Consider the following 22820-nt stretch of genomic DNA (forward strand, 5'->3'; position numbering starts at 1 on the left):
AGAATGTCCTTAGGTCGAACACCATTTGGTCCGACCACCAAAACCTACCCTTAACCCTAACCCCAATCTGGGAACCCATCGCCAAAGAAGAAAGTGCGACACCTATCGGTCTGTCTCTCTTTCTCTGAGGCTGTCTCGAGAGATTACCCTAACCCTAACCTCAGTAAAACTATGCCTAAACCTAACCCTAACCTCAGTAACCGTGACGCGGGTGATTAGCTAACCTGCCGACGCTGGTGAGTAGCTAACCTGCCGACAGTGTTCGACCCAATGGGAGTTCGACCTATGGGACGGTCACCAACACAAATTGTGTATTGCTGTTGTCCACCCTAATAAATGCAACAAATCTCTGTACCTATATACATATGTACGTACGTACGTACATAATATGTACGCTTGTATGTTTGTATCTCGCCAACCGTTCCACCCACCAACTTAAAATTTGCCACACGTGTTCCACACCACCACAGGCAGAGCCGTGCCCGGACCCGAGTCTGTCGGCTAGACGGTGTCCCGAACCACCAGTCACCACCACAAAAGGCTCTGGCCAGGCTCTGGTATTGGACCTAATGCAACCTACTTTAAGTACCCACACCTGTCCAATGTCCAGCCTCTGCTTCAGCCATTTAATTGGCATGGCAACCCCAGCCTAGCTTGATTTGGCAAATCCATCACACCTGTTCAATTCCCCACACCTGCCATTTGATTACTTAGTCACTCCACATTTCACTTCAGAGTCAGTTTTGCATTCTTCACACATTCACACATTCTCTTCTGAACTTCCTGGAGCCGAGCCTTATGTCTGTAATCCACGTATCTTGAGAACCGTTGGATCCACCATCTTCATCTAAACTCCAAAATGTAATCTAAACTCTAAATGGCTTTTTAGTCCGGTAAAATTAAGGCAGAGGTTGGACAACATTTTATTATTTAGTTTTTCATTTTTCTTTTGATGACTCATCACTTTTCATCACTAAACCATCATTTTCTGGGGCCATTCTTAGCCCAAGGAATGTTTTTTGTGCAAAACAAATGCTTGCAATGGATTCAGCATCATGACAAACCCCTAGTTAGACCCCTCACATCCTACTTAAAGCTGGTATTTTCCTCCTGTATAGAAAGTCGATGGGAGCCCAACTTGATTTGGCCACTGTGGGTATTTGCAGTGAGCAGATCATGGTAGATTTTTTTATCCTGGCTAGTAGACCTAATTTCCTAACAGAATCAGTTGAAAGACTAAATAATAACATTTTGTCCAACCTGAGTGTATTTTTTCCCTAGATTTACTAGACTATTTGGTTCTCCCTGTGTCTTGTATGCCTTTGTGGCATAGGCGATATATTATTGTTTTAAACTGCTACGAAAGATCTTTGCATCTAAACTCTTAAAGGTAATCTAAACTGGTAACTGACTATGGGTACTGACTATGGTGCTACCAAAAAGTGATTTATTCAATTCAATTTCAATTCAAAGGTCTTTATTGGCATGAGAAAACATTTCCAAAGCAGAAGTGTATACACTACAATACAATCAGAACAAAATATGTACAGGTGAAAACAGTTTTCATGCCCAAATGTTATGTGCAGGCAGAGCAGGGATATATACTTTGGTTTTTAAGGTGGTTGGGTTCCATTTGATATCCTTCTCCAATCACTGCAGCTCACAAATCTTGCTGCTGTGTTTGCACATTGTTTTACTTCACCCAGCAGGTATGGGAGTTTTTCATCATTGGTCATGTTTTCAAACTCTCCTTGTGTGGTTATAGTCCGGGAGCCGTGGGGGTGAACGTGGAATCGGCTGATAAAGTTTTTTTCTCAACTGATTCTTGTAGCTTGGGGTCACCTCTTAAGGATTCAAGATGATGACCAGTGATATCCATTGAGCATTTTTTATTATTAACCCCTTAATGCCTGAAACACAAGAAATCAACCCAGGAGGAAAATACCCAGAAAAATATATTTTTTCTGGGTATTTAAAGGAGCATGAAACACAAAATCACTTTTTCTATAAATATATATTATATCAACGAGTCACTTGTGATAGGGAGCAGTGATATGGTTCAGTTTGCCTATAGCCTTGTGGATTCAGAGCTTTCTGCTGGTCTCTGCAGCTATTTCTGAATACTTCCAGTTTCTAGAAGAAAAGAAAACTTTGGCGCCACTCATTAAATATTAGCTATCATTGTTCTAGAGTGCAATGTGACGTATAGTGGGGGAGCCAATGAAGTGATTCTGCTGGTTGTAATTTTGGAATGATAATTGTTGAAGACATGTATATCTTCATTCTTGGGGTTCTCACAATGCCAAAAAAACATGTCTTCAATTTTTCTTTTTGGGTTTAGCATGTGTAATTAGCATAATTAGCCAATTAATTGCCAAAAACGGGAAATGGCAATAACTTTGCTTCTAGGTAACTTATAAAGGTGATCTAAGAGTCTAAGTCCATGTTTGTGAGGTCCATAAATTCATATGTTACCATTGTGAAGTCATACAACCTTTAATAACTAGCATAATCAGCTTAAAGTATGCAAAAACTAGTTGAAAATCAGGAATTCGCTTCATTTTTCACATTAGCTGACTTTAAACCAGGGACAGGCCTTGAAGTAATGAAACCTTATTATGCACAAGATATGGTCTGGCTACTTTCTCGTTTCATCATGCGCACAATTGAAAATGAGGATGTCCAGGTCATGGACACCCTGCCAACAGATGACCTGCCAACCTCTTCAGGTTCCCAGCAAGACATACTTGACCAGCTACCTTCTGAAAGTTTCCAAGCCACAGTAGTCCAACCTCCACAACACCCAGCAGCTGACAGCAAGGTTAAGCATCACCATATCCCTACCTGGTCAGCATATAACTCACTTGTTAAAGCCTTTGACAGAGGTCACTGCCTTGCCTTTAATTGCGGCGCCAGCTCATGAATGGCAAACACTGATAACAGTCTTAAAGCGGACACAAAAGATCAACTGCGTGGTCATGGGCCCCGACAGGAAGACTGTGATAACACTGGACATGGCCCTATATGAACGTGCAAAGCAACTTGAGATGACCAGGGATGACTGCAAGGGTAAGTGGGTGCTGAGGCTGGGGGAAATGCATACAGTGATGGCAGCACTGAGGGCTGCTGGCAACACCATTGAGGACAGTGGGCTTGATGAAGCCTGGAATGAGGCTGATATATATGGCCCCACTACAACGAGACAGATCCTAGAAGCGAAGCACATGAAGAGGGCCCTAGAAGCACACATGACAACAGTTCAAGCCCTGTTTGACCTTTATGTGGAAGAATTATTCAGAGAGTATCCGAAGCTGAAGGGTCCATGTGCAGAGTCGGCACAGCTGGTTGACAAAAAGCTGTATTGAACACATCCATCAAGAGGTGTTAAAGGAGCAGCAGGCCATGCTAGCTACCTTAGAGTCCAACCAAGTCCTGGAGGCCATGTCAGAGTTTGACAAGAAAAAAGAAGCGAACAATCCCCTCTTCAAGTTTGTGAGGCGCTACATGAAGATGGTGTTACTGATATACACTTTCATGCGTGCTACCCGTGATGGCCTTTGGGAACTTCATCTTTCTTCCCTCGATGAGCTATGCAAATACTTCTTTGCTCATGACAAGCAGAAGTATGCCCGGTTGGTTCCAGTCTACCTAGCAGAAATGAAGGCCCTGCAGACCACAGACCCAGAGATATACCAAGAATTTATGGATGGGCAGTTCACTGTCAATAAAAATCAGATACCATTCTGTGCCATTGGGGTGGATCATGCCCTTGAGCACATCAATCGCATCATGAAGGTCACTGGAGGCCTTGTGGGCATTACTCAGAATGCTAGTGCTAGGGAAAGGTTCTTCTTGACAGCACCAGAGCTGAGTAGACTTGCTGAAGAAGCATGCCAGATGGCTGGCACACAAACAGCTACACAAATGGAGCACCATGACTTGTCCATTGCTGTCTGGACAAGGCAGGAAAAGAATGTACTTCGATTGAAGCATGTGATCAAGTCATCTTTGAATCCTCTAACATATGATGGCAAAGACCTACCCAATATCATCACAAAAGTTGTGATGCCACCCCACGTGGAGAAAGATGTATGCAGCCAAGACGAAATTGGCCAGCAGAACTATGTTGCTTTTGTGAAAGCGCGCATTAACAAAAATGAAGTCAGTGTCTGGGCCAGAATGAAAAAGGTTCAACTGAAGATGTGGAAGAGTGCAGGAAAAGTTGTGAAACACAAGCTCGCTGACCAGGTGGTGGAATTGAAGGATGACAGGTCATTGTTTGCTCGAATGCTGATTGTTGCTCGATCACGTTCAGAGATCAACCTCAAAGAAGCCATTGGCCAGCACGAGTTCACTGCCAAACCACGTGCTCTCTTCACAGTGACTGGTGAGCTTCGGCCCTGCACAGACAAGAGCAAGCTCATGACCATTCTCGAGGAGCTGCAGAATGAGAAGAGGACTGGTGACGTTGGTGTTGATCAGCAACCACAGAGTGCTGCCACTGACAGTTGTCCCCTGCCAGCTAAGAGTGTAACTGTCATAGATGGAATGGCATTGGTACAGGCAATGGGAAAGCCATCATGGATCAAGACATGTTCCCAGTGGGCTGACCACTTCATAGCCATACTGGACAGGAAGACCAAAGAACATAGTGAGACCCATGTAGTATTTGACCGCTATGATATTGCATCTTCACTGAAGGAGGCCACACGTATGCGACGCCAGGGTGGCAAGCCCCCTACCACTTATCATGTGGAAGACAACACACCGATAGGGAAGGTGTCTGAAAAACAGTTCTTGTCAGGTATCCACACGAAAGATGAGCTGACTGTCTATCTTGCTAAGAAAGCCCTCCAACACTTCCAGGGGAAACCCAACGTTTTCATAATCACGTCAAGGCAAGATGTCCACTCAAACTATATCGATGTAAAACATCTCCACAGCTCACAGGAAGAGGCTGACACAAGGATAATCCTGCACAGCCTGGATGCTGTCCGAAGAGGGGCAACACAGCTCTACATTGAGTCCCCGGACACTGATGTCTTTGTTCTTGCAATCCGACGGTACAATCAGCTGTGCAAGGACACCTATTTCATCACCGGTGTGGGAAACAAAAAACGTATCATCTCACTGGAGCCAGTAGTGCAGGCACGAAGATGGAGACCCTTCTATTTAAATGTGTTTACAGAACTTTCTGTACATATTAGTATAAACGATCTGATAATTCTGTGACCATTTTTCATATTGTTCTTTATTTTATATGAGGGATATATAAAGAAATATAGCTATTTCTGGTTTCGGTGTGATTATTACATAATTATTACACAGACAAAAGGTTGCATGATTCATGTATAGGATAATAATAATTTCTGGACTTGTAAACATACATCTTAGAGTCTGTGAGAAGCTTTCACAGTTGACTTAAACAAAGAAATGCAGCAATTTGCTTCTTTTCACCTCGTTGTTGCGTAATGTATGCTAATTATGGTAATTAGGAAAGGTTGTATGACTTCACAATGGTAACAGATGAGTTTCTGGACCTCACAAACATGGACTTAGACTCTTAGATCACCTTTATAAGTTACCCAGAAGCAAAGTTATTGCCATTTACCGTTTTTGGCAATTCATTGGCTAATTATGCTAATTACACATGCTAAACCCAAAAAGAAAAATTGAAGACATGTTTTTTTGGCATTGTGAGAACCCCAAGAATGAAGATATACATGTCTTCAACAATTATCATTCCAAAATTACAAAAGTTCATAGGCTCCTCTACTAGTAGGCATATCTAATTAATATTAACGTTTGTTTAATACAGAGTTGTATCAAGGGGGGCGTGGTTTCATTCTGCCCTCGTTGTGGCGTCTCGTGTCGTGTTGTTGTTCAGAGCATAGACAGGGCTCAGGGCTGTCGCAGACAGTGGGGCACTTGTTGATTAGATTCGGCAACTCCATGTTCTATAACCAGTTAAAATGGGCAAGTATTTTACAAACAAGCTGTCTGAGCTTTTATACATGGACACACTTTCTCCAGCTTTGGACTGTTTACCACGGAACAGAAGAAGAAGGGACGCTAAGCTATCGCCGATAGCTATTTTCTGTGTGTGTGTGTGTGTGTGTGTGTGTGTGTGTGTGTGTGTGTGTGTGTGTGTGTGCGTGCGTGCGTGCGCGCACTGTCACCACACACAAACACGTGTCACACGCACACACACACTACACTGTCACAAAATAGCCGAAACAAACGTGTTTACATGAGAAGCTGCTGCTACTACGGCTATTAGCTGATTTAGCTCTTCTACATAGCCGATCTACAAGCTCACAACGCGTCTCGAAAGCGACGCGTTGTGAGCTTGTAGATCTGCTATTTTTCGTGTGGACGTTGTGTGTGCGCGCGCACTGTCACGACACACACACACACACACACACACACACACACACACACACACAGGCTACACTACACACATACAGAAAATAGCTATCAGCGTTAGCCTAGCGTCCGTCCCTCTCCGGTTCCTTGTAAAACAGTCCAGAGCTGGAGAAAGTTATGTCCATGGATAAAAGCTCAGACGGCTTGTTTATAAAATACTTGCACATTATAATTGGTTATATAACATGGAGTTGCCGAATCTTTATACTTTTTACACCTCCAATGGCTGGTTTTAAAAAATGTTTCCGAAATGGAAACAGCAACTGCCCAGTGCCCACTGCTGACAGCTTCGCTCTGTCTCTCTGATAGAACACGCATTACTCCGCCCCCTCCCCCCACAACGGCAGATAACCACGCCTACATTTTAGAAATCTTTTCATGTTCTGAAATCCCATAAAACAAATTAGAGGCGGGGTTTCTTATCCCTTTAAGGACTGGGGTTTGTCATGATGCTGAATCCATTGCAGGCATTTGTTTTGCACAAAAAACATTCCGTGGGCTAGAAATGGCCTCAGAAAACAATACACGTATGGGTGAGTATTCATGTTAGTCGGAGGCCTTATGGTTTTTTTTCTCGTGCTAATCAGTCTAAAAGTGCAAAATTTTGCACAGATGTAGCTCAGTGCATGCTCTAATGATTTAGCTAGGGCGCCCGAGTCGGCGACCTTCGGGGTCACCACAGCACCCACAAAACTCTGACTCATCACTTTTCATCACTAAAGTCGATGGGAGCCCAACTTGATTTGGCCGATGTGGCGACCCCGAATGTCGCAGACTCGGGCACCCTAGCTAAATCATTAGAGCATGCCCTGAGCTACATCTGTGCAAGATTTTGCACTTTTAGACTGATTAGCACGAGAAAAAAAACCCTAAGGCCTCAGACTAACATGAATACTCACCCATACGTGTATTGTTTTCTGAGGCCATTTCTAGCCCACGGAATGTTTTTTGTGCAAAACAAATGCCTGCAATGGATTCAGCATCATGACAAACCCCTAGTTGGACCCCTCAGATCCTCCTTAAATACCCAGAAAAAAATCTTTTTCTGGGTATTTTCCTCCTGTGTGGATTTCTTGTGTTTCAGGCATTAAGGGGTTAATAATAAAAAATGCTCAATGGATATCGCTGGTCAGTTGAGAATCAGTTGAGAAAAAAACTTTATCAGCCGATTCCACGTTCAGCCAAAAATCACCATTTGGCTCCCGGACTATTAAGATCTGTGGGAAGTATGTGTCTCTGATGTCTTGGTACAGTGGACAGGTGGTTAGGAAGTGTAGCTCAGTTTCCACTTCATTTTGTGTGCAGTGGGTGCAAAGTATGTTTTCTCTAGGGAGCCAGTTATGCCTATGACGTCCTTTCTCGATTGCAAGACTGTGCTCACTGAGTCTGTACCTAGTCAAGATTTTTCTTTGTTTTGGGTCGGTCACCTTGCTTAGGTATTCTGCCACGGTGTATTCTCTGTTTAGGGCCAAATAGCATTCTAGTTTGCTTTTGGGTTGCTTCTCTCCAATGTGTCAGGTAGCTTTCTTTCTGCTGTTTTATAGTTTGGTTTAGTCCAGTGAATTGTCTGTCTGGTGGCTCTGCTTGTGTTTGTGTACAGAGTTCCCGGACCAGTTGGCTGAGGGGGCATCTCTCTAGGGTTTATCTGTGTGTGAGTGCCTTGTTATGATGTGCGTCTGGGTCACTTTCTTTAAAGTGGTTATAAAATTTGAATGCTCTCTTTTATGAAAGGGTATCGTCCTAATTCTGCCCTGCATGCATTATTTGGTGTTTTCTGCTGGATTCTGAGAATTGATTTGCAGAATTCTGTGTGCAGGGTCTCTATTTGGTGTTTGTCCCAACCCCAATTTGTTTATTCACGACATAAAAATACAAAGGACATAAAAACAGGATCTCCAACACAGGTGACATGATGGTTCCTGGCTCTATCCTACTACTAAGTGAATAATGTTTGTTACTGGCGCTTACTCATGCTGGAGCAATGGTAGCAGGAAAGGTCAACCTAAAAGAAAGTCGACCCAAACTCGTTCCCCAATGGGTCTGTGGCCTTAAGATAGATGCAGAATAGACCAAAATAAAAATCTTTGCTTCTGGGGGTCCCTGGAACAAAGTATTTTGCTATGGGGGTCCGTGGCCAAATTACATATCATTCTCTGGGGGTCCTAGACATGCCAAAGTTTGAGAAACAATGATAGCAACATAAGTTATTTTTTTTATCTATGGCGCTATCCGTTGATTAAGGGACTTAACGTGACATAGCGGCGCTCTCAGATGGCCAGGGCAGGGAGGGCATTCGCATTCCACAGCCGAGGAGCTTCCATACAGCTGAGCGAGCGACTGCATGGTTTCGGGTCTCCAGACGACGTAGAACGATTTCATTTTATTGCGACCGTCAGGGAGCAGTTTACTATGAAAACCTCCACCGGCCGTCCGTCCGTCACACGTCACACGTCACACCTTTGCCCTGCTCATATCTCCGCATCAGTATGACATCACACCACATGTGTACACAAACCTTTGTGTACGTTGCTGTGGCAACAGTCTGTTGTTGCTGGTCTGTTAGTGTACGTTAGCAACCACCTTAGCAACCATGGTTTTACCCTAGCAACCAACTGTTTACCCTAGCAACCAACTGTTTACCATAGCAACCATGTTTTTTTACCCTAGCAACCAACTGTTTACCATAGCAACCAGATACGCAGAGCAGGGATCTCCATATATGGGCATAAACAGGTGACATCACACTGAGTTCAGATACTCAGAGCAGGGATTTCTCCATAATATATGGGCATAAAAGGGATTCTGTTAGGGATCTCCATATATGGGCATAAAAGGGATTCTGTTAGGGATCTCCATATATGGGCATAAAAGGGATTCTGTTAGGGATCTCCATATATGGGCATAAAAGGGAATCTGTTAGGGATCTCCATATATGGGCATAAAAGGGATTCTGTTAGGGATCTCCATATATGGGAAAAAAGGGATTCTGTTAGCTGTTAGTGATCTCCATATATGGGCATAAAAGGGATGCTGTTAGGGATCTCCATATATGGGCATAAAAGGGATTCTGTTAGGGATCTCCATATATGGGCATGAAAGGGATTCTGTTAGGGATCTCCATATATGGGCATAAAAGGGATTGTATCCCAGATAATGCCCTGTTAGGAGATCCACACTAACAGAATCCATATATGGTCCTACCGACAGCTGCTATAAGCCAACCCTGGCGATAAGGTCTGAGTCGAAGAAATGCTTCTTTCCTGGCAAGAATTGCCCCTTTATACTGTAGGGCTCGTTTGTGTATTGTATGACATCACGCCACATCATCGGCTGAGGACTGTGTGATGTGGCGTGATGTCTCCATATATGGAGACATAAGTTGCTCATGCCCAAATATGGGCTGGTGAGGTCAGACTTAGTGTGATGCGTAGGTTATCTCCATGTATGGAGATTCAACTTCAATGAGTAACCATGGCAAACTGTCAACTGCCCGTATGTCTTGATAATTGGTAAAACAAACTTTTGGCCTATTTGTGGAGATAAGCGACCAACGGTCGCTTATCTCCCGATTAGGGAGTCTTACTGGTTTTATAACTATGAAACCGTTGTATGAAATCTTACCAACACAAAAAAGCCGATTATCCTAGCCAGTGGGAAATCAACCACAATTGTGTTGCAAAAAAAGACAAAAACGTTGTTGCCTAAATGGAGACAGTTAACACGTGTACAAAGAATGAAGATATTACATTATGAATTACAAGTGACCGCCTCGCCCCCGTCCAATGAGTTCAATGGACAACTGGCGCCATCTAGTGAGGTCTTCAGCTTTTAGCCTACTTTCAAGGGTGTGACTCTGTCAAAATAATAATTTCTAAATAATAACCTAAAGTAAACATAATTTGAAGTGCAAAACATCATCTCCCTCGAGCCGGATTTGAACCAGCGACCTAAGGATTTCAGACAGTCATGCCACTACAGTCCTCCGCTCTACCAACTGAGCTATCGAGGGGATACCACCATATGTCTAAAATTACGTTACTTAAAGTTATACCTAGATGTCGCTGTTTCTCGAGACACTGAAATATCATCTTCCAGAATCCATGGGCAAATATTCAAATTGTCTGTATTTCTAGTAAATTATGTGGTGTTTATCCGGGAAATACATGTGCATCATATAGAGACTTTGGATAGTTTACTAACAGTTGGTGATATAGCTAGCTAGCTAGCCTGGGCTTGGAACAAGATGATAAAGGTTTCCTATGTAAATAAGCCGAAAGACTTTCTTGGATCTCATTTCAGTTGACCTTGTACCAGTGAACTGTACTGTCATGATACTGTACCTTTTCCTATGCAAACTTCTAATAAAGTTTAAGTCTTCAATCAATCAATTCTCCAAATGAATGTTGCTGACTTTTTCAGTGGGACGTTTAACTAACATTTGAGTGCCATCTAGTGACAACAAGGAAAACCGCAGTGAAAGTTCATTATTAATTATATACCGGCATATTCTACTGTACTCTTCCTCATATCTGCGGAGGGACTGGAAAGGTTCCGAAAGAAACAAGATGTTCTCAACAAGGTGCATCATTCGTTTATCGTCGTGTGATGATTGAAAGTCTTTAGAACAGCGAGTCCACAGCTAATCTAAAGCTCACAGGTGCAACACGTTGTTGCAATAGATCCTTTCTGAAAGGACCTTATGTGTTGTTGTTGCTGAGCATGAAGAATATTTTGTTTAATAAATCCATTTGTAGCGTTCAGAGTGAGAGATAGAAGAGAGAAGGCACTGGCAGGCACCGCCACCGCACTGAACATTCTGGGGAGAGTGAGTGGTTTTTGCAGGTCTTTCAGTCTAATGCCTCATTCACACTACAGATATATAGTTGAACGTTTAGCTTGGTAATTCAATGTAATCTCAATGGAAACCAGCTTTAAAGCTTTCAAAGCTTTGCTTGGAGCGTCTCCTGTATCTTTAAAGCTGGTTTCCATTGAGATTACATTGAATTACCAAGCTAAACGTTCAACTATATAGCTGTAGTGTGAATGAGGCATAAGTGTTGCCATGTCTGCTTATTATAAGCGACTCTGGGCTTGATTTCCGTAAAGTTGCTTGTATAATGTGGTATTTGATTGTTCTTTTTGTTGAAAGGTGTGAGATCTTGCTCTCTCTCTAATATCAAGGCGAAACACCTGAAAAAGGTGAGTCCCATCAAGGCGAAACACCCGGAGGAAAAAAAACTCATGCTAATTGAGGTCCAAGTCAGCCTAGAATCTCTCGATTACAGACAGATTGGTCTTCTAGAGGTCTGACTTGGACCTCATTTGCATGAGTTTTTTTCCCCTTGGGTGTTTCGCCAGGTTTCGCCTTGATGGGACTCACTTTTCTCCGGGTGTTTCGCCTTGATGGGACTCACTTTAGAGATGAAACAATGTTTTTGTTTTATTTTTGTTTTTTGGTTGTTGTCTTGTCTTTTTTTGTGCTTGCTTGTCTGTAATAACATATTTTCTTTATCCTATATTATGTATATTCTTTTTTAATTGTTTTGGGTGAAAATTTCAATCCTCATACCACTGTTGTATATTTGATGTTTGTACAAAAGAAGCTGCTACTCTTATTATTGTACCACTTCATTGCCTTAAATGCTTCACTTGAAAATCAAATAAACAAAGTTTAAAAAAAAAAGAGATGAAACCACAAGCCAGTAGGCTATGTTTAAATATTTATTAGTTGTCCCGGACAACAGGCCAGCTCACGGATTCGCCTTGACACCAATGATTTGCAACATCATGTTGACCTTAGAACAGTTTTGTTGCAAGGAGTTGCATGGCGAATCATTAGTGTAAAATTCAATAAAACACAGGAAAATAAATATATATGTTAAAATTAAGTTCTTGGGGGAGGACCCTCAGAACCTGTTTAGAGAATCTCCCCCCTACCCCCTTAAAAGAAATAGAAACAGAAATCTTATTGGTTCTGACATTCCGATGTTGCCAACCCTGCATATGGTCGAGTGGACTGATGATTGGTCTCTCAGTTTAGAGCAGCCATATTCAAATCCCAGTCCTCCCATAGGTCACTGCTCTTTTACTTGGACCTTTTCAAGGTTCAAATACAAAAGAATTACTCAAGAGCACTCAAAAGTTAATGAGAGATAGAGTAGTGGTCTAAAGATCAGACTCTCATTGCTGATGTTCCATGTACAAATCTCAATCCACCTACATTGCTGTTTTACTTTGACATTTTCATGGGTAAAGTACAAAATAATTACTCAAAAGCACCTGACATTTTTTTGGTTGGAGATGGTGTAGTGGTCTAAAGATCAGACTCTAGGTGCAGAGGTTCTGTGTTCAAAACCCAGTCACCCTACTAATTGCTGCTCTATTACATGGATCTTTTCAAGGTTAAAATACAACTTCAGTACTCAAAAGCACCAGAACCAGAAGATTAGCAGTGAGAGATGGCCTAATGGTCTATGGCTCAGACTCTCAGCTAAGAGGTTCCATGTTCTAATCCCACTCAACCTACAGTCTGTCTCTGGAGTATTGACCTTTTAATGGCTAAAATTGTCAATTTTCTCAAATTCATCTAGTGGTCTAAAGGCATGGACATGATAATTTTTTCAGTAAAATTTTTGTTGAACAGAGTTCTTTCAGATATAACCCCCTCCTTTAGCTCTCAGGAAACAGGGGGAGGGACACCCCTCCACGATGGTCCTCCGTGTACCTTGGGCATGGGACTTGAACCTGTCTGAAACCTGCCTGAAGCAGGGACAACCGATCAAGCGACCATACCATTGAGCCAAGGCACCTTTGGGCCCTCAACAGGTATCTCCTGGTGCTTTTGAGTTGTTCTCTTCTATTTTAGCCTTGAAAAGGTCAAAGCACTACAGGAATGGTTTTGAACATGTGACCTCTGGATTCAGAGGCTGATGTTTAAACCACTACACCATCTCCCACAACAGACTTTCCCTGGTGCTTTTGAATACTTCTTTTGTATTTTAACCTTGAAAAGTAACAACAACGATCTGTACGAGAACTGAGGGTCTGATCTTTAGACCACTAGATGCATTTTCCAGTGCTTTTTACTAACTCTTTTATATTTTAACCTTGAAAGAAATGTAAGTAAGTAAAACAGCAATACAAGAGGAGAGAGATTTCTGCTCTGAAAGTCTAATCTTTAGACCACTACACCATCTCTCAATATAGATAGCTCCTGGTGCTTTCGAGTAATTATTTTGTATTTTAGCCTTGAAAAAGGTCCAAGTAATAAAGCAATGTAGGAGGACTGAGATTTGAACCTGGAACCTCAGCACTGAGAGGCTGATCTTTAGACCACTAGAGTAGACCATCTCTCGTCAGAGGTATTAACTTTATTCCTAGTAGGAATCGGATTAGAACATGGATCCTCTGAACTGAGAGTCCTATCACCAGTCAGCTAAACCTTATGCCAATAAAGATATTTTGAGTTCAAAGTTCTTTTGTATTTTAATGTTGAAAATGTATTACAACAATGTGGGAGGACTGAGATTTGAACATTGGACCACTGCACTGAGAAGTCTGATCTTTATACAACTACACCATCTCTCACCATACCTGCCAACCCTCCTGTTTTAGCAAGAAGTCTCCTGTTATTTGACCATTTCTCCTGTTCCAGAATGTACCCCAAAACAGGAGATTAACACCCTTTTTCATATTTGTAAGTAGCCTTGGTAGTAGGTTTTTCTTTTGCTTTTACCATTTCTCATTTCACACTTTTTGTAAGATAAGTAGGCTAATGTGTCAAAGACCCACTATTTGATTGAAATTGTGAGATTTTTGTTGAAAGGTGTGAGATCTTGCTCTCTCTAAAATCAAGGCGAAACACCTGAAAAAAGTGTCCCATCAAGGCGAAACACCCGGAGGAAAAAAAACTCATGCAAATGAGGTCCAAGTCAGCCTAGAATCTCTCACCAATCTGAGTTCCCAGAGGTTCTTTTTCTCGCACTCGATTACAGACTGATTGGCCTTCTAGAGGTCTGACTTTTTTTTTCCTCTGGGTGTTTCGCCTTGATGGGACTCACTTTTCTCTGGGTGTTTCGCCTTGATGGGACTCACTTTTCTCCGGGTGTTTCGTCTTGATGGGACTCACTTTTCTCCGGGTGTTTCGTCTTGATGGGACTCACCTTTTTCCAGGTGTTTTGCCTTGATTTTGGGACTCACTTTTTTGGGGATTTTTTGGTATTTTGGGACTCACTTTTTCTCTGGGTGTTTTCGCCTTGATGGGACTCACTTTTTTCCAGGTGTTCCGCCTTGATTTTGGGACTCACTTTTTGCAGGATTTTGGGACTCACTTTTCTCAGGGTGTTTTGCCTTGATGGGACTCACTTTTCTCCGGGTGTTTCGTCTTGATGGGACTCACTTTTCTCCGGGTGTTTCGTCTTGATGGGACTCACTTTTTTCCAGGTGTTCCGCCTTGATTTTGGGACTCACTTTTTTGGGAATGTTTTGGGTATTTTGGGATTTACTTTTTTTCTCTGGGTGTTTCGCCTTGATGGGACTCACTTTTCTCCGGGTGTTTCGTCTTGATGGGACTCACCTTTTTCCAGGTGTTTCGCCTTGATTTTGGGACTCACTTTTTGCAGGATTTTGGGACTCACTTTTCTCAGGGTGTTTTGCCTTGATGGGACTCACTTTTTTGCACCTATCAATAAAGGCAGAAAAAGCCCCAAACAAATATCTTTAAAAATTTATTAGTACTAGCCCTTACCCGTTCAAAGATATGAGCTCCAAAATGATGTGCAGTGTGTGGGTTATGGGATGTGCACTATACAGTATATGAGGGATGGAAAGTAACTTTAACTGGTGCTTGCATGATAATATGTAGGAGCATCAATGTAAGAAATACCCGTTTTGTTTAATGGCTACCCCCCCCCCCATGCCCACCCGCCTGCGCACACACCCGCCTGCCTGCACACACACACACACACACACACACACACACACACACACACACACAAACACACACACACACACACACACACACACACACACACAGAGAGAGAGCTGGTTAAACATGTTGCCTCATGCTAGATGCAGAATAGATGTGCCTCATGCTAGATGCAGAATAGATAGTAGATTCACCATAAAAATGCTAATATACAGTATATGATTTGTGAAAGTGACAAACGGGCTTCACAGTTATGTCAGGTGTGTTCATAAGCTAATGGTGATGCGATTTCAGATCAATTGGTCCTGCACTTCTTGTGCTAATATGGTGAAAACGAACACTTTCCATGATCCACGTTCCAATAGAGAGTTTAACATCAAGTCATTGATAACATGTAACACAACTCATGTAATCTATTTGCTATACTGCCCATGTAATAAATATTACATAGGGCAAACATCCCGAAAGCTGAAAATAACAAGACTACCTGGCTGCAGACACTAGGGTCCTGTTGATGTCCACGGGAGACAGGAACATCAACAAGTGGCAGGAAGTGACCTCACACCTCTTTCTTGCTCTACCCCATGGAGGTTCTGTTTAGGGTTAGGGGGTAGAGTTGGGTTGTCTAAAAGATAAAAGATAACATGTACACATAGCGACAATGCGGCTCTGCCTTGGACTGCAAGGCAGTGGACGTCACGTGACCTCCACAAGCGGCATGAAGTCACTTGACACTGTGAGGTCACTTCCTGCCACTTGTTGATGTTCCTGTCTCCCGTGGACATCAACAGGACCCTAGTGTCTGCAGCCAGGTGCTGCTCGAAAATAAGGCTGAATGAACACAGAAGCAACATTAAGAGAGCTGACGTCACATCACCCGTGGCGCGTCACTTCTGTGAACAGAATCACAAAGTTGATGATCTCAAGTGCATTGGTATCGAAAAGGTATGGCTTAACCGTAGAGGTGGTAATCATGAGAAACTGCTCCTACAAAGGGAATGTTATTGGATTCACCATTTAAAAACACTATTTCCCCTGGGCATGAATGAAGAATGTAACATGTCTCCTTTTCTGTGATCGGCTTGGACATAATGACACCGCCCACGTTTTGATAGTAAAAGATAACGTGGCTATTTAGCCATTGATACAATACTGTGTTTCAAGAAATGTGACACATTGGATATATACATTTCAGTCTCAAAAGAGAATTGGGCATCGTCATTGTCTCCGTTCCGCCGTTCACATGGGTATAGTTGCTGCTTATTGCAAGTGTAGGCCTATATATATTTGTTATCCTAATAGTTAAAGCTGATTTATGAAAGGCAATTTGTTGCCCGATGTCCTCAGCGACAAATATCAGTTTAATATGAGATGGTTTGATTATGTATTTGTGGATAATGTTAAAGAAAAATGCATGTATTTTTATTGTTTATGTAATGAAAAGCAGAGTTGACTTAGGGGGTCATTACATGAGGTCGATTTTTTTGTAGACGATAGTTTTTACTATTGATTCGGCCATTTTGACACACGGAGACGCGGTTTCATGACCCTAACCGATACTTTTCCGAATTCGGCTCTGAAAGTGCATTTCTGCGGTTTCGCATCAGTTTCGCAACGGTGTAATATCGGAATTCGGCCGTGAGGGAGAGTGCGATGATGTCATAGCACCCCCTCCTCTGCTCCCCTTCCCCTGCTGCATAAAGTGTCAGTCTGTCAGACTAACCGAAAATGTATTATTATTAGGCTATTTGTGTTGTTGTAGGCCTAATTAAAACCCAGAAAATAGCCCAGTGATCTATTAGCACAAACCTCATTTGAAAAATGTCAGGAGTAGTCTATATGAAAGCCTTTTAAAAATGTCTAATTACGCACAAGTCGTCGCACCTGGGCTGGTACCCTAGCTGGCCTGTCGGAGTTGCAACAGCTCTCCTCTCCGCAAAGTTAAATTAAACCATTAGGCTATGGTATTCCATTCTAAGCAAAGCTATGATTAATGACTATTTTGCGTCCCCCTTTTTCAACTTCTCACCAAAAAATACTGGATTAATTCTTCATGCACCGCGCCACATCACAGATGCAGCGGACTTCAGGTAATGAGTGAGTTATTGTAATATGCTGAGTCTTGCTGACAGACAGACAGACAGACAGACAGACAGAGACAGACAGACAGACAGACAGACAGACAGACAGACAGACAGACAGACAGACAGACAGAATAAACATAACTGTCCAGTCAGTCAGAGACCATCACAAAAACTTCCTCCATATCCTCGCTCCCTCTCCTCCAGTCAAAGAAATCATGTCGCTTTTTCTCTCCAGTGCGTCTAGCCTCCTCTTAAGGCACGCATGTTGCTTCCAAACTAGGCAATTTACTTAAAGCCATAACGGAAGGCTATGATTGTGACTTCCAGTGAAATAACAGACTGCCAGTGGCGTATGGCGTCAGTTCATTAATTTATTCCGTTAGTTTATTTTGCAACGGCGACGGCACATCATCCTCCATTGCGCCGCATCCCAGTGCAGTGCGTCAGTTCAGTAAGAGCTAAGGTATGGCAACATGACTGTTGTCTGGTCTTGCACGTGCAAGGCACGCATGCAAGACAGTCATGTTGCCAATACTTAGCAACAGGCATGATGAATTTATTTTAAGAAGTACATTTTATTATTTTCCCTTGTAATCAAGGTATGGTAGACTACCATACCCATATGTGCCTCTGTAGGCTAGCCTACTCCGTTAGTTGCCTCGCATGGTGCGTTATACTTCTGTGTTGCAGCTAGAAGACAGAACTCACTTAATATAGCCCATCCCCGTAGATAATGTCCAGAAATATGCTCCATAGGCTATAAATGTTCCGACCTTCATCTTCCAGGTGACTTTTGTTGGTGTTTCACTTCACCTCGCTAAAAACCTCCTTTTGCGGGACTCATTGAATATGCGAACAGATGATGATAATAATATGGATTTGGGAGCATAGCCTAATTACAAAGCATGTCTCATTAAAAACAATATAGGCCTATATTTTATAGTTGAAGGGTAAATACACAGTATAGGCCTATGTAGGCTGGGAACATGACACATTTTGCTTGAATTCATGCGTTGTCAACTTGTAGTATAAACACAGAAAAACGAACCAACAACAAGGTGTAAACGCGACGTTTTTTGGGTAATAAATCCAAAACGAGACCGGCAGCGTTTCCAATGTCCTGGTATAAAGACCCCCTTATTACGCATTAACCAGTGATAGCAATCACCATTCAGGTGCGAGGTGTCATCCTCCTCACAGGGTGATTGGCATTGATGTTGTCCACCTGGGCACTTGTCATAGCTCCTATAAATAGACCACAGACACCCTGCAGTATCAGATACACTGAAGAAGGCTTACAGCCGAAACGTTTGTTTCTCATGCAAATGCAACAATAAAGAAAAAAACAACTCTTGCCACTGTGTGCGATCCATCCTCCTCCTTCTACATGTTGATTTAAAGGGATACCGCACCAGCAGAGTCAGAGCGCGGTGGTAACCAAAAAGTATATTCATAGATCAATTGCTCCAGCCACTGAGGAGAAACGCTGTTTCAGACAGACAGACAGACAGACACTCAGACATTCGCAAAATTATAGTATAGATTGTAATGTCCGTTAATATACAGGCCGTTATAGTGTAGCGGGTTGCTCGTCTTGTCTGTTGAGTGGAGGCTGGGGTTCAAGACTCACTCAGCCCACTGAGTGTTAGAGTAGGCCTATTTAGATATTAATATTCATTTCATCAACCCCCCCCCCCCCCCCCATACGAAACCATTGTAACTTCAAACTAAATGATAGATTCAATGAAAACACCTGGTGATTCCTGACGCCATCCTATAATACAATTCAATTTAATTCAATTTTATTAGTGTCAAATCATAACAAGTGTGTGTGTGTGTGTGTGTGTGTGTGTGTGTGTGTGTGTGTGTGTGTGTGTGTGTGTGTGTGTGTGTGTGTGTGTGTGTGTGTGTGTGTGTGTGTGTGTGTGTGTGTGTGCGCGCTGTATTTTGTGACTGAAGAGTGTTGGTGTTTGGAGATCTCGGAACTCGGACGGTGTTTCGCCGTTTCTGCGGTGCAAGAAGACGAAACAACATCCCGGTTCCTGACGCATCGGAGACGTCGAAACAACATCCCGGTTCTGCAGTTTGCAACGCAGCCGCTGTTCATGGCGTCGCCCTGTTCGGCATTCTTCGGCAATCATCGCCGCCGCCGCGTCGCTCGGGGCGGCAGCTGGGTTCATTTTCTTCATTTTTTGCTCAGTTTCACACTTTATAAAGATCGGGTTTACGACCCCCCAACGGGGGTTTGAGGGATCATCTCCTCCTAGAACATGTTAACACACTTACTTAGAGTACAATTACCTCAAATAAATCTACTTTGTTGCTTTAATTACAAATTTAGACCAAACTGTATCCCAATAGTTGGCTCCGTTTGGCGCGACCCTTTTGAGGGTCGGTCACACAGTCACATTTGGGTCTCTTAATGTTATGTTTCCTACAATTTGTTTTTAATGATATATTTTTATTTTTATTATTATTATTATTAAACGCTCCCAAAAAAAGCTAGGCGATCAATAACACTTCTTCAATCCCCTATTAAACAATACTCAGGCTTGCCCCTCACCTGACACCTATAGCCTACTGTAGGCCTACTGTACGTCCTCACAGCAGGACATTCTCACCTCCTGTTCTCTGCTGTGGTTAAAATAAGGCTAAGGACGTGCTTTTAGCTGCACTAAAAGAGCCGACGGCCGGACCGTCCAAGCTGAAAAAATGACACCCTTGCCACGGTTGCCACCTCCAAGTAATTTAGGGCCTACCTACAGACTACAGCTAGGGCAGCTTAGGTGATAGAGAGGGCCACTATATTTCCACATTCAATCCAGTGGGGCCATCTTTTGCTACTTTGGAATTGGAATCCTGAATTATCTTCTTCTGTTATTAAAAAAAAAAATCCTTAAATGTAACATTTTGATTTGATTTAATCCCAGCCATTCCACATTGCTTTCAGTGTTGTATTTGAAGTTGTTATCCTGGAAATCAGTCTTCAAAGTTAAGAACAGAGTGAGGTTTGAACCCATAACCTCCTGATCACAGAGCCAATGACCTACTCAGGAGCTACTTGGTCCCTGTCTCAATTCATTCTTCCTTCTGATTACATAAACAACCAATAACGATACGAAAGAAGAAAAAAAAATAGCATATTTTAAGAACAGTGGCTCAAGTGTTAGAGAGCATACCTAGGAGCAGGAGGTCACAGGTTTGATTCCCCAGCTTGACTATTTGTCTCCAAACATCTTACATTTTGTATCTTTTAATTAATACAAACCTTTCTTATACAGTAGGAGCTCCTGACACTCTGTTTTCATGCGGCCAAATTTGTATTGATTAGCTTTTCCTTGAGAAAAGCTGGAGAACTGCTGAGTGGAGCAGGATCATCACAGCTCAATGGATAGAGGAACTGCCATGACACCATGAGGTCGGAGGTTCAAATCCCTGCCCTGAGTATAACCTTCTAATACATTCTTTACTCAATCAATCTCTCTTGTTCAAGATTTCAGCTGGCTATGGATTTCTTTTTCATAAACACTTTATTGTCCAGAAACAACACAGGCTCTATCTCCTCTCCCAGGAAGTGTGAGGTAGTATGTGGCTTGAACCTGCGGCCTGCACACAGCCAGCACCAAGGTAACAACAATCTATCCGCTCCACCACTAGACTTCTCATCTTTAAGTAATTACTTAAGTGAATATCTGTATGGCCCCCATCCCTACATCCCTAAAGCCGTGTTCTAATGCATTTTGGACCCCCCCCCCCCCCCCCCCCCCCCAAGAAATCTCCTGTTTTCTGACGGGCTGAGCTTGGCAGGTATGCTGTATGTAGGGCAGGATCTCATCGTTTTTCAGTATGGATGCACGGAGTCTGAGGACAATAGCTAGAGCACTCCTCTAATGTAATTTTGACTATTTATGCACCCCATGGTAGGCTTCCCTAGCGCCTTAAAGGCACTAAAAACAATCATGGGGATTCATTCCCCCCAGATTCGGCATAAACATGGAGTGAATTCATTTTATGCCACCCCCAGTTTTTCTGTAAATATACTTGTGTTCCTAGTATTGATGATTTCTTATTTCTCCTATTTTTTCTTCGTATAGTATTGTATGTCTTTATGAATTGAATTCATAGCCAGCCCTAGGGCCTTTTGCGGTATCCTTTTAGCATAATTGGATAACTGTAACCTATCTTTGTACTTTTGCAAACTGTTAATAAAGTATCCAATCAATGTATGTATGTATGTATGTACATACTAGACTTACAGGCCTGAAAATCTAAATTAAAGGGGTTTCCATATATGGACATGTTAAGTTTGTAACGCCCACACCGTCCATCTCCATATAATGGGTATGTTACATCCACCCACAAAGAAAATGTAATTTAAACATACCGGTAATCTTATCAACTATAGGTTCGGGCTGCTGAGTGGCCCTCACATAACCTTATCTAAGTAAATCAGTTTCAACCTTCAGTTATTTAATCAATAGACAATTTATTCCATTCAGTAACAGTTTTCATTTAATCTCCACAGAAGACATTGTAGAAAGCATTTAGATTTGATGAGAAATGTGCATTCAACAAGAAGTTAATAATGTTAGACATAGCCTATCTAACAGGACGATCTGTTGGTCTCCATTAGCTGGTAGAAACACAAACTCAATGTGATGATGCATGAACAGTCACTCTCACACAATGAACCAGTTAGGTCCATTTAGCCTCGCAAGCCAGACAGCTCTTCCAACATCTTCGAATGCTACACTCTTGTATCTGTGTCTCGCAAATGATGTTAGGAAGCCGTCATCTGTTTGTTATTTCCATTCAGCAGTATCTATTTTAAGATATCTTAAAGTAGAATTCCCATTTCTGCTAAGCAGCAAGTTATTATGCTTAGACTCATTTTATTTACAGTAGGATTTATTTACGTGACTGCAGAAGAGAAACGGAAGTGAGGGTGGTGAAGGATATCCGTTTTATTTTCTGTGCATTTTCAGTGATTCTGATGTACAGACTGTTAGGCGGAAGCATTTGAAAATTGAGTGAGACAATAGTCTTTCTAGACAGATCACACACTCTTTCAATCAGAGAACCAGATGGTCAGTCACTTAAACAGTCACTCAGTCATTCAGGCGGTCAGTCAGTTAGCCAAGCGGTCAGTGAGATAGCTGCTGCTCTTGCAGTCTTGTAACAGTAGGTTGGCCAGGTCAGTGAGCTGGTGTTGGTAGGCCAGTCTGTACAATGTAGAAACATCATCACAGAAGCGCAGGAACCTACGCAGGTTCTGACTGCTAGCGCCTGCTGGACGACTCAGAGTCCACCTGGGAGAAAAAGCAAAGTGTGAAGCAGGGTGTTGTAACCATCAAGGACGATGACACATGAAAGAAGTTGTCAAA

General features: G+C 42.5%; 1 protein-coding gene across 1 annotated transcript in view; it reads right to left on the reverse strand.

The window, feature by feature from the left end:
• Window positions 1–21941: 21941 nt before the first annotated feature.
• spg11 (SPG11 vesicle trafficking associated, spatacsin) overlaps window positions 21942–22820 on the reverse strand; it is a 42484-nt gene continuing 41605 nt past the window's right edge. The window contains exon 43 of the mRNA XM_080736782.1: window positions 21942–22745. Within this exon, the coding sequence (XP_080592908.1) occupies window positions 22565–22745 (181 nt within the window). The 3' untranslated portion in view covers window positions 21942–22564. The remainder of the gene's footprint in view (window positions 22746–22820) is intronic.

This window comes from Nannobrachium achirus (genome assembly GCF_963921795.1).
Source record: "Nannobrachium achirus genome assembly, chromosome: 11".
NCBI lineage: Eukaryota > Metazoa > Chordata > Actinopteri > Myctophiformes > Myctophidae > Nannobrachium > Nannobrachium achirus.